The 11,536-nt window shown below is 42.2% G+C and overlaps 1 protein-coding gene across 1 annotated transcript; it reads right to left on the bottom strand.

The window, feature by feature from the left end:
• Positions 1-1,187: 1,187 nt before the first annotated feature.
• On the bottom strand, positions 1,188-7,397 carry LOC145864281 (uncharacterized). Its single transcript, XM_082969793.1, has 2 exons — positions 7,366-7,397; positions 1,188-3,677 (listed from the first exon to the last, which is right to left on the bottom strand). Exons 1-2 carry the CDS (start codon positions 7,395-7,397, stop codon positions 2,753-2,755), a joined length of 957 nt encoding a protein of 318 aa, XP_082825919.1. The 3' UTR covers positions 1,188-2,752.
• Between the last annotated feature and the right edge of the window lie 4,139 nt (positions 7,398-11,536).

Genomic DNA, 11,536 nt, shown 5'->3' with positions numbered 1-11,536 from the left:
CCTCAAACAGTGACATGAATAAGGATATTTCATATTTTCAAGTTCAGAACCCATCACCTGCTATGTAAAAGAGACAGAAGAATGCACAATGGTCAATGCTATCTGGGATCCTTGGAACATCCCTACCCTAAACCCTAACCTTAAACCCTGACCTTAACCATTTTAAAAGTCAACTTCAACGGGCTAGGGACGTCCCAAGGATGTATCTCTACCTGAAAATACATGATCTAAGTGATTGATAGTTGGTATTCAGCAGTCATAAAGCCTTATTTACTTTAATGAACTACTAAAATAGTGATTTTGTCACAGCAGCTCCACACTTTATTGACTGACTGATCCATTCATCCTTCCATCCCTCCTCAGCCTTCCTCTCCTCTGAAGACCCAGTGAGGGTGGAGCTCAGTCAGAGAGCTGTTGAGGAACTGGTTAGGAAGAACACTTCTACAGCCAGAGAGGTGAGAGGTCACACATGGTTTAGATGGTAAATATGTTTGTCCCCTTAGCGGTTCATCACGTAAGCAAAAGGTAATATGTTCCATCCTCCATGTTTATTTACATTAGTGCAAATTGTCCACTGATATTGGTGTAATTTCTCACCCCTTTTGGCTGTATGAAAGTTAATTTCCCCTCAGGCACACACATTTGTTCTTTGATATTATGAAGGTAATTTGTGTAAATGTATTCATTCACCCCATCTCTTTACATTGCTGATGCATATTCGGTGGCCAGACTCAAATTCCGAACACAATGCCCATCCTGGCAGATCTAAACCTAATGCAGCACATTGTGACTTTTGTGCATCCAGACCTAATGCAGCTTAGAGTGATCAGATGACAGAAGTCACATTTAGGTGCCAGGTGTAACTGAGGCCATAGATGCTCCATATCCATTACTTTGAGTGTTTTATTTAACATGATTAAATGTGTTTATTTCTGTGTTGCAGGGGCAGTCAAGAAATGGAACAGCAAGACCACAGAACATGACATAATCAGAGCTGTGGGAGACCACCTCAAGCCCCTGGTAGAGCCGGGGGTGGTGTTTACCACTCCACCACGCCTTCAGCAGGCTGGAAAAGTGATCGTTTTTCATACTAAGATGGACCAAGAAATGTGTTGCTTTTGCACATATTTGTAAATTGGTTTGGCAAGAGTCTTCTTTTGTCAGTCATTGGGTTCATTTGTTTTACATTATGTTCAAATCAAATCAAGATTTATTTATACAGCACATTTCAGACATGGATGCAAAGCAATGGCTTCACAGGAAAAAAACTATGAAAATAAACAGAAATATTTAGTACACAACAAACATGAGGATAAAAAAACAGAAGACTAACAACTGAAAGACTAATGAGCATTCTAAGGAAAATATTAACAATTGGATTCAACATCCAACCCAAAATATAAGCTTGTTTTACTACATTGTTTGTTGTTACGTTCAAGAAAAATCTAAATTGCTCAAACAGAAGAGGGAACAAACAAAGAGTCACTGACAACAACCACAACTAAACAGGTGGGGTTTTAGGAGGGCCTCTGAAAGTTGAATAGTAACAACAACTCTGACCTAAAAGTCACCCACCATGAGACCCAATAAATCTGCTCAAGAAGAGACAAACAAAAGAAAAACCCACACCAAACTTAAAGACAGGAAGCAAACCACTGTGGAGCTTCTCTCTCTTTTCAGGGTTCACTAGATAGGCATGTTGTTGGAACGGGGCCCAGTCCCCAATGTCATGCTCTAGTACATTTGGGTTGGCACATCTGAGAATTAACCCTGATATTCTAAAAGCAGGGCAACAATGTCAGTTTGTGATATATTGAAAACCTAAACATAAAATGTGCTATGTACACAAACATCTGCCACAATACTCATATTACTTGGATATTTTAAAACAAGCACCTTATAAACTGCACAAGCACCAGAAACACTGTTGTTTTGACAAGTAGCAACCAACAGACAGTTTCAAATAAAATATCGACAACAGATTAAAGTGATCTCATTCGAACAGACAGCAACATATTCAGATCGATTTCAGTACGGACACTGTAAACAACGTACCATGGGCAAATAGTATGCTCTTTAAAGTAACATAAATCCTGAATAAATACCATAAAGACTGTTAATTTATGCTGTGTCAAGAGCACTGATATCGATTAGGGGGGAAATCAGGTTGTACGTGCTGTTGAAACTAAAAAAAACACATGGAAATGGGAGATATATTTTATCTCACTGATTAGAGGACAACCAGCAGAAGACAGTCAGCTACATTTTGGAGTGATGCATTTAAATGTAGGGGTCGCTAAACAAAGGAACACAACACTTATTTGTCATCACTCATTGATATCATGTTGAAATCAATTGCGCGAAAAAGGGGGAGATGAGGTTGCACGTCCTGTTAAACTAACAGCTCAAAAACCACACGAAATCTGGGAATAATGTGTACATCACTGGTTAGAGGACAATTTGTAGAAAACAGCTCGCTACATTTTGAAGTGTTGCATTTTGATTCAATTGGGTTGCCAATGCGGTAAGTGTAACACAACTATTTTTCTGTTTGTCACTTTTTGTTAAATCTCATAAATAGTAACTCTTCCAATTCAGAGCCTGGATTTTCCCCCTGAGGCTAATATCCATATCATGTTGAAATCAATAGAACAGGGGACAAACGTTTAGGATTCTACATTGTGACATCATTAAATTACTCCTACAATAAATATTAAAACATTCTACATTGTGAGATCATTAAATACTCCTTCTACAATGTTAAAACATTTGACATTAATTCATTGAGGTATTTTATCAGATTATCTCTGGTCACACTGATCACAGCTGAGGTTTCTCCTGTATGTGTTATATGGTGTGTAGTCCGCTTGCTAGACGTAGTAAAACTCTTCCCACATTGATTACAGCTAAAAGGCTTCTCTCCTGTGTGTTTTCTCTGGTGTTTAGTCAGACAGCTAGACTCAGTAAAGCTCTTCCCACATTGAGCACAGCTATACAGCTTCTCTCCTGTGTGTGTTCTCCGGTGTTTAGTCAGACTGTTAGATGTAACAAAACTCTTCCCACATTGAGCACAGTTAAAAGGTTTCTCTCCTGTGTGGTTTCTCTGGTGTGATATCAGGCTGGGTGATTGAGTAAAACTCTTCCCACATTGAGTACAGCTATAAGGTTTCTCTCCTGTGTGTATTCTCTGGTGAAGAGTCAGATTACGCAATGTTGTAAAACTATTCCCACATTCATCACAGCTATAAGGTTTCTCTCCTGTGTGTGTTCTCTGGTGTGATATCAGGCTGTTTGAATGACTAAAGCTCTTCCCACATTGAGTACAGCTATATGGTTTCTCTCCTGTGTGTGTTCTTTGGTGTACAGTAAGATGGCTAGATGTATCAAAACTCTTCCCACATTGACCACAGCTATAAGGTTTCTCTCCTGTGTGGATTCTCTGATGAATTTTCATGCCTGATGAGGTGGTGAATCTTTTCCCACAGCAGTGAGGTTTCTTCCCTGTGGATCTCTGCTGGTGTTTCTTGAGGTGTGCTAATGTGGAGAGACTCTTCTCTGCCTTGTCAGCATCATGAGGTTGTTGAGGCTCCCCAGAGGACCCACGGTAGTCCCGTCTCACTCCTGTGTGAACAACAAAGTCAGACAGATGGTTAAAAGCCAACAACAGCGGTAATCCACTGTAAAAGGTGATGCCAACAGCGTAGCCATGATGTTGTACAACAATTGACGTCTGTAATGAATGTAATGATTATTTGACATTTGTCTTAAAATGAGCAAGAACAGTCATATTTTGTCTTGTTTTCACATTAGTAGTAACATCTAAGACGATAAATAAGTTACTCATGTTGTTGAAACTCTAAGCAGTGTGCCAGACGACCTTTGGTCTCCAATATAGGCCCCTTTCTGTGTTTAATAAAATTGCGGCACGAGGGCGATGCACATGCAATTTGGTTGTAGAAACTCCTCCCTGCTAATGAGGAAACCGATAGTTATGGATGTAGTATATCTGCCAGGAGCAAAAATGGTGAGAAAAGATTTTTCACAATGTATTCTGAATGTGAATGGGGAAAACTCAGGGGAGTAACCTCCATTTCCAGGTTGCTTATGAGTGCATTTCACACTACTTTGGATTATAATTGTAAGGCTCGTTTGAATGTCCTGCTTAATATAATGTTAGTGTCATCATTGCAAATCAACCTCTTTGTATTTAAAAAACACTTCAACCAGTAAAATGCTCTTTGGCTTTTCCATCAGCCTGACAATGAGGGTTTGTACACTGTTTGCCAAATTGGCCCATAACTTCACCTAACAACAAATATACCTATGTAATGAACGAAGAAGCACTTTGGTTGTTGTTGCATGACATACATAGTGTCCTCTAGGATCCATAACAATAACATAAACCTACTGTAGGACCCATAACAATAACATAGACCTACTGTAGGACCCATAACTTCACCTAACAACAACATAGACCTACTGTAGGACCCATAACTTCACCTAACAATAACATAGCCCTACTGTAGGACCCATAACTTCACCTAACAATAACATAGCCCTACTGTAGGACCCATAACTTCACCTAACAACAACATAGACCTACTGTAGGACCTATAACTTCACCTAACAACAACATAGACCTACTGTAGGACCCATAACTTCACCTAACAACAAATAAAGGAAAATAGCTCTGTGTGTTGTACAATAGCCTGTCCATCAAGGAACACACTGAACTCTGTCTGAGAAGCAGTTGGTGAACCAGGCGAGTCAGTCATTTGAGAAACCAAGGCTGTTGAGTCTGCCGATAAGAATACGGTGATTGACAGAGTCGAAAGCCTTGGCCAGGTTGATGAAAACGGCTGCACAGTACTGTCTTTTATCGATGGCGGTTATGATATCGTTTAGTACCTTGAGCGTGGCTGAGGTGCACCCGTGATCAGCTCGGAAACCGGATTGCACAGCGGAGAAGATACGGTGGGATTCAAAATGGTCAGTGATCTGTTTGTTAACTTGGCTTTCGAAGACTTTAGAAAGGCAGGACAGGATGGATATAGGTCTGAAACAGTTTGGGTCTAGAGTGTCACCCCCTTTGAAGAGGGGGATGACCGCGGAAGCTTTCCAATCTTTAGGAATCTCGGACAATACGAAAGAGAGGTTGAACAGACTAGTAATACGGGTTGCCACTGGCGGCGGATAACTTTAGAAAGAGAGTGTCCAGATTGTCAAGCCCAGCTGATTTGTAGGGGTCCAGGTTTTGCAACTCATTCAGAACATCAGCTATCTGGATTTGGGTGAAGGAGAAGCTGGGGAGGCTTGGGCAAGTAGCTATGGGGGGTGGGGAGCTGTTGGCCGGGGTTGGGGTAGCCAGGAGGAAAGCATCTCCAGCCGTAGAGAAAAGCTTATTGAAATTCTCCATTATCGTGGATTTATCGGTGGTGACAGTGTTTCCTAGCCTCAGTACAGTGGGCAGCTGGGAGGAGGTGCTCTTATTCTCCATGGTCTTTACAGTGTCCCAAAACGTTTTGGAGTTAGAGCTACAGGATGCAAATTTCTGTTTGAAAAAGCTAGCCTTTGCTTTCCTAACTGACTGTGTGTATTGGTTCCCGACTTATCTGAAAAATTGCATATCGCGGGGACTATTCGATGCTAGTGCAGTACGCCAGAGGATGTTTTTGTAATGGTCGAGGGCAGTCAGGTCTGGAGTGAACCAAGGGCTATATCTGTTCTTAGTTCTACATTTTTTTAAAGGGGCATGCTAATTTAAAAAAATGCTTAGTTAGGAAATTACTTTTAAAGAACAACCAGGCATCCTATACTGATGGGATGAGGTCAATGTCCTTCCAGGATACCCGGGCCAGGTCGATTAGAAAGGCCTGCTCGCAGGAGTGTTTAACAGTGATGAGGGGTGGTCGTTTGACCACGAACACATAACAAATGCAGGCAATGAGGCAGTGATCGCTTAGATCCTGATTGAAAACAGCAGAGGTGTATTTGGAGGGCAAGTTGGTCAGGATAATATCTATGAGGATGCCCATGTTAACGGATTTAGGGTTGTACCTGGTGGGTTCCTTGATAATTTGTGTGAGATTGAGGGCATCTAGCTTGGATTGTAGGACGGCAGGGGTGTTAAGCATATCCCAGTTTAGGTCACCTAACAGAACGAACTCTGAAGATAGATGGGGGGCAATCGATTCACATATGGTGTCCAGGGCACAGCTGGGAGCTGAGGTGGGTCTATAACAGCCGGCAACAGTGAGAGACTTGTTTCTGGAGAGATTCATTTTTAAAATTAGAAGCTCGAACTGTTTGGGCATAGACCTGGAAAGTATGACAGAACTTTGCAAGCTATCTCTGCAGTAGATTGCAACTCCTCCCCCTTTGGCAGTTCTATCTTGACGGAAAATGTTGTAGTTGGGGATGGAAATTTCAGAATTTTTGGTGGCCTTCCAAAGCCAGGATTCAGACACGGCAAGGACATCAAGGTTGGCGGAGTGTGCTAAAGCAGTGAGTCAAACAAACTTAGGGAGGAGGCTTCTGATGTTAACATGCATGAAACCAAGGCTTTTACGGTTACAGAAGTCAACAAATGAGAGCGCCTGGGGACACACAGGGCCTGGGTTAACCTCTACATCACCCGAGGAACAGAGGAGTAGGATGAGGGTATGGCTAAAGGCTATCAGAACTGCTCGTCTAGTGCGTTGTGAACAGAGAATAAAAGGAGCAGAATTCTGGGTAGTATAGATTCAAGGCCTAATGTACAGACAGGGGTATGGTAGGGTGCGGGTACAGTGGAGGTAAACCTAGGCGTTGAGTGACGATAAAAGAGGTTGCATCTCTGGAGGCACCAGTTATGCTAGGTGAGGTCACCGCATGTGTGGGAGGTGGGACAAAAGAGTTCTCTGAGGCATGTTGAGTGGGACTAGGGGCTCCGCAGTAAAATAAAACAATGATAACTACCCTAAACAACAGTATACAAGGCATATTGCCATTAGAGAGACATAAAGCGAGGCATAAAGCAATCACAGGTGTTGATTGGGAGAGCTAGCTAAGACAACGGCTAAGACAACAGTTAATCAGCTAAGACAATAACAGGTAAAATGGCGATGAATGGGCAGAAAGGGTCAGTTAACTACACACAGGGCCTGAGTTCGAGGCTGTGGCCGACAGATAAACAAAATAAACAAAATGGAGACCCGTGATTAATGAACAATTCGGCAGGCATCAGCTATGTAGCCAAGTGATCATAGGGTCCAGTGAACAGGAATATACGAAACAGGGAAGCCGGTAGATAGTCGTTACTACGCTAGCTGGGAGATGCGCCTGGCTCGAAGCTAACTGGTGCTAACTTCGGCACAAGGGCGTCACCGACGTCTGGCAAAGGCCGGTTGAGGGCACATCGGACGGAATTACGTCGGCAGACCAGTCGTGATGGATCGGCCGGGAGAAGCACCTGGCTCGAGGCTAACTGGTGCTAGCTTCGGGACAAGGGAATTATCCACTATAGCCAATCTGGTGCAAAGGTCCAGAGCTTACGGCAGGAATCCGGTGATGTAGTGGCTTCTAGTCGTCTTAGTGAAGAGTCTGGGAGGCATCAGCTGTGTAGCTGAGTGATCATAGGGTCCACTGAGCAGGCCGGGAGATGGGCCTGGCTCAAGGCTAGCTTCGAGGCTGGGCCACTCGGTAGCAGCTAGCTAGCTGTGATTATCCAGTGTAATGGTCGGCTTGTCACCAAAAACACTCACAAACTTTTACAGATGCACAATCGAGAGCATCCTGTCGGGCTGTATCAAACGCCTGGTATGGCAGCTGCTCTGCCCATAACCGAAAAAGGCTCTCCAGAGGGCACAACGCATCACCATCACCAGAAACTATAGGAGCATAACATCAGAATTTACGAAGGCAAGCAGCAGCGGGAGGAGTAGGCTAAGGAAGAGGTTTTTTTCTGATGGTTAGGCTCTTGTATCTGAGGGGTGTCATCAATAGCCCATAATGACATAATGACAAAGTTAAAACAAGTAAAAAACAAAAATACCTTATTTACTTAAGTATTCAGACCCTTTGCTATGAGACTCAAAATTGCTTTCATGTGCATCTTGTTTCCATTAATCATCCTTGAGATGTATCTACAACTTGTTCGGAGTCCACCTGTGGTAAATTCAATTGATTGGATATGATTTGGAAAGGCACACACCTGTCTATATAAGGTCCCACAGTTGACAGTGCATGTCAGAGCAAAAACCAAGCCATGAGGTCGAAGGAATTGTCCGTAGAGCTCCGAGACAGGATTGTGTCGAGGCACAGATCTGGGGATGGGTACCAAAAATAATTCTGCAGCATTGAAGGTCCCCAAGAACACAGTGGCCTCCATCATTCATAAATGGAATACTCTTCCTAGAGCTGGTCACCCGGCCAAACTGAGCAATTGGGGGAGAAGGGCCTTGGTCAGGGAGGTGACCAAAAACCTGATGGTCACTCTGACAGAGCTCCAGAGTTCCTCTGTGGAGATGGGAGAACCATCCAGAAGGACAACCATCTCTGCAGCAGTCCACCAATCAGACCTTTATGGTAGAGTGGCCAGACAGAAGCCACTACTCAGTAAAAGGCATATGACAGCCCTCTTGGAGTTTGACAAAAGGCACCTTAAGACTCAAAGACCATGAGAAACAAGATTCTCTGACTTGATGAAACCAAGATTGAACTCATTGGCCTGACTGCCAAGAGTCACATCTGGAGGAAACCTGGCACCATCCCTACGGTGAAGCATGGTGGTGGCAGCATCATGCTGTGGGGATGTTTTTCAGCAGCAGGGACTGGGAGACTAGTCCGGAAAGTATTATGTGAAATTATTTTGATGTGATATTTAAATATTGTGTGAAATTACTCTGAATTGATATGAAAGTACAGCGATTTATGCTTCTAGAAACGTATCGCAATTGAGAATCGATGGAATATTTGACTATTTTACCTGAACAGAGCCAGTCTACCTCTGAAAATAACATACAGTACTTGGACCTTGAGGAGTAACGGGGGCAGCAATCAGCAGTAGAAACAATAACAAAGCGTACTCCCTGCCCGTTTCGGTAAAAAGCTGAGGGATGGGGCTGGAGAAATGCAACCATCCATGATATCAACATTCTAGTTTTAACCATGTTTTGAGGATATACAGTGTTTGTTTATATTTACTGACAAACATTGGAGTAAAAGAAGCTTATATTTTGGGTTCTGATGGGGGTTCGACAGTTCAACTAAGCTCATGAGGCATTTATAAGTGATTTATTCAAGAAACAGATGGGTACATATCATTAATGTATAAGTCCCCAAATGGATGTAACAACTGCTGATTGCCCCTTTAAGAGAACATCTTGGGCTAATCTAATCGGAGATATTGAGGACTACAGTATTTCAGGCATTGTCATTGGATGCATTTGATCAATTGTTAACGTTTTGTTGATGGTCCACTCTTGATGTTCTACACGTTACAGTGTAGCTTCAGCCATTCCTACAGAACAACATTAAAGTGTAGAACCCCTTTACTGCATATTGGTTCAACAACTGCAGAGACGGTACTTACTGGTGTTAAACAGATCTCCAACCTCCTCTTCTTCCTCTAATGTGACAGTCATCTCCCCCTCCTCCTCTTTCACTCCAAAAACTGCATCCTCCTCTTTCTCTTCCTCCTCTTCTTTTACTGTAACATCCTCCTCCTCTTTCACTCTGAACGTGTCTTCCTCTTCTTTCACTTTAACGTCTTTCTCTTCTTCTTTCACGGTAACAGCCTCACCCTCTACTTGTTTTTGTATTGTAACATTCTTCTCTTCTTTCACTAGAGCTTCTTTCTCCGTCCAGCAGACCTCCTCTTCTTTAGCAGGAGAGTAGCTTAGTGAACTCATGGTCGGGGATGTTAGCTAGCTAGCATTAGCGACTAGCTTAGTTCTAAGCTAACTTAGCAAACCAGCTAGCTGACAAACAACGTAAATATATAATTAAATGGGCCAACAAGTACATACGACAGAAGTGTGTTTAATACACAGCGACAAATATACACCAAACCAGTGTAAAGAGCGTGAATGTTGTAGCTATGTTTGCTAGAAAGCTACCGAGGTGTCTGACTAGCTGTTGTTGTTGAAGGAGCGTCCCGTCCACTAGATTATACGTCACACTGGCAGCATCGCCTGAACCTAAAAGACGCACATCGCCATCTGCTGACTGGAGTGGGCAACGCAGTTGAGGAACCAAACGTTTATTTTTCATTTATTTCAGAAAAGTTGATTATTATATTAAATCGGTCAAAGAGAAGCATGTGTTGTTTGATTCGTTTTTAATGAGTGAGAATTTAATACAAACTTTACACCCACTACATATTTTCATTGACCCATACTTCTGACATGGATCATTTTGACCCCAGAGGCATATCTTTGATCATAGCCAAAATGTGGTTCATTCAATTATTCCAATTTTTAATGACTTTGTCAAACAACTTGTTTTTAATATATATAAATCATGGTTTAGTGTTTCTTTATCAAAATTGACTTTTAATTCAAATCCTTTGGAGTCATTTTGACTCCAGCCAAAAGCACCTTTGTTAAATAGGACGTTTATTTCAAATCAAATCACATTTTATTGGTCACATACACATGTTTAGCAGATATTATTGTGGGTGTAGCGAAATGCTTGTGTTTCTAGCTGCGACAGTGCAGTAATATCTATCAAGTAATATCTAACTATTTCACAACATATACCCAATAAACAAACATCTAAGTATTTGAATCTAGGTTTCTCTGTAGACATGATCCATCCCACCAGAGGGTGGAGGGGCTCCTGTATCAGTGGTTTTGACAGATAGACACCTGCAGACACACTGTATAGTGCGTGTACTCTCCATGTACTCTCCTAAGATTGGACTTTTCTATACCACGTATCACATGACTGTGTACAAAACTGCCAGTGGTAGAAAACACTCCCAGCGGTAGAAAACACTGCCAGAGGTAGAAAGCCCTGCCAGTGATATACAGAGCATTCGTTAAGTATTCCGACCCCTTCACTTTTTCAACATTTTGTTACGTTACAGCCTTATTCTAAAATTGTATAATTTTCCCCCCTCATCAATCTACACAAAATACCCCATAATGACAAACCAAAAACAGTTTGACATTTTTGCAAATTGATTAACTTAAGTATTCAGATCCTTTGCAATGAGACTCAAAATTGAGCTCAGATGCATCCTGATTCCATTGATCATCCTTGAGATGTTTCTACAACTTGATTGGAGTCGACTTGTGGTAAATTCAATTGATTAGACATGATTTGGAAAGGCACACACCTGTCTATATAAGGTCCCACAGTTTACAGTGCATGTCAGAGCAAAAACCAAGCCATGAGGTCAAAGGAATTGTCCATAGAGATCTGAGACAGGATAGTGTCGAGGCACAGATCTGGGGAAAGGTAGCAAAAAATGTCTGCAGCATTGAAGGTCCCCAAGAACACAGTGGCCTCCATCATTCTTAAATGGAAGAAGTTTGGAACCACCAAGACTCTT

The sequence above is a fragment of the Salmo salar genome, chromosome 02 (assembly GCF_965601325.2).
Source record: "Salmo salar chromosome 02, fSalSal1, whole genome shotgun sequence".
Lineage (NCBI taxonomy): Eukaryota > Metazoa > Chordata > Actinopteri > Salmoniformes > Salmonidae > Salmo > Salmo salar.
The sequence above is the reverse complement of the archived record's forward strand: the minus strand, read 5'-3'. Positions and strand labels throughout refer to the sequence as shown.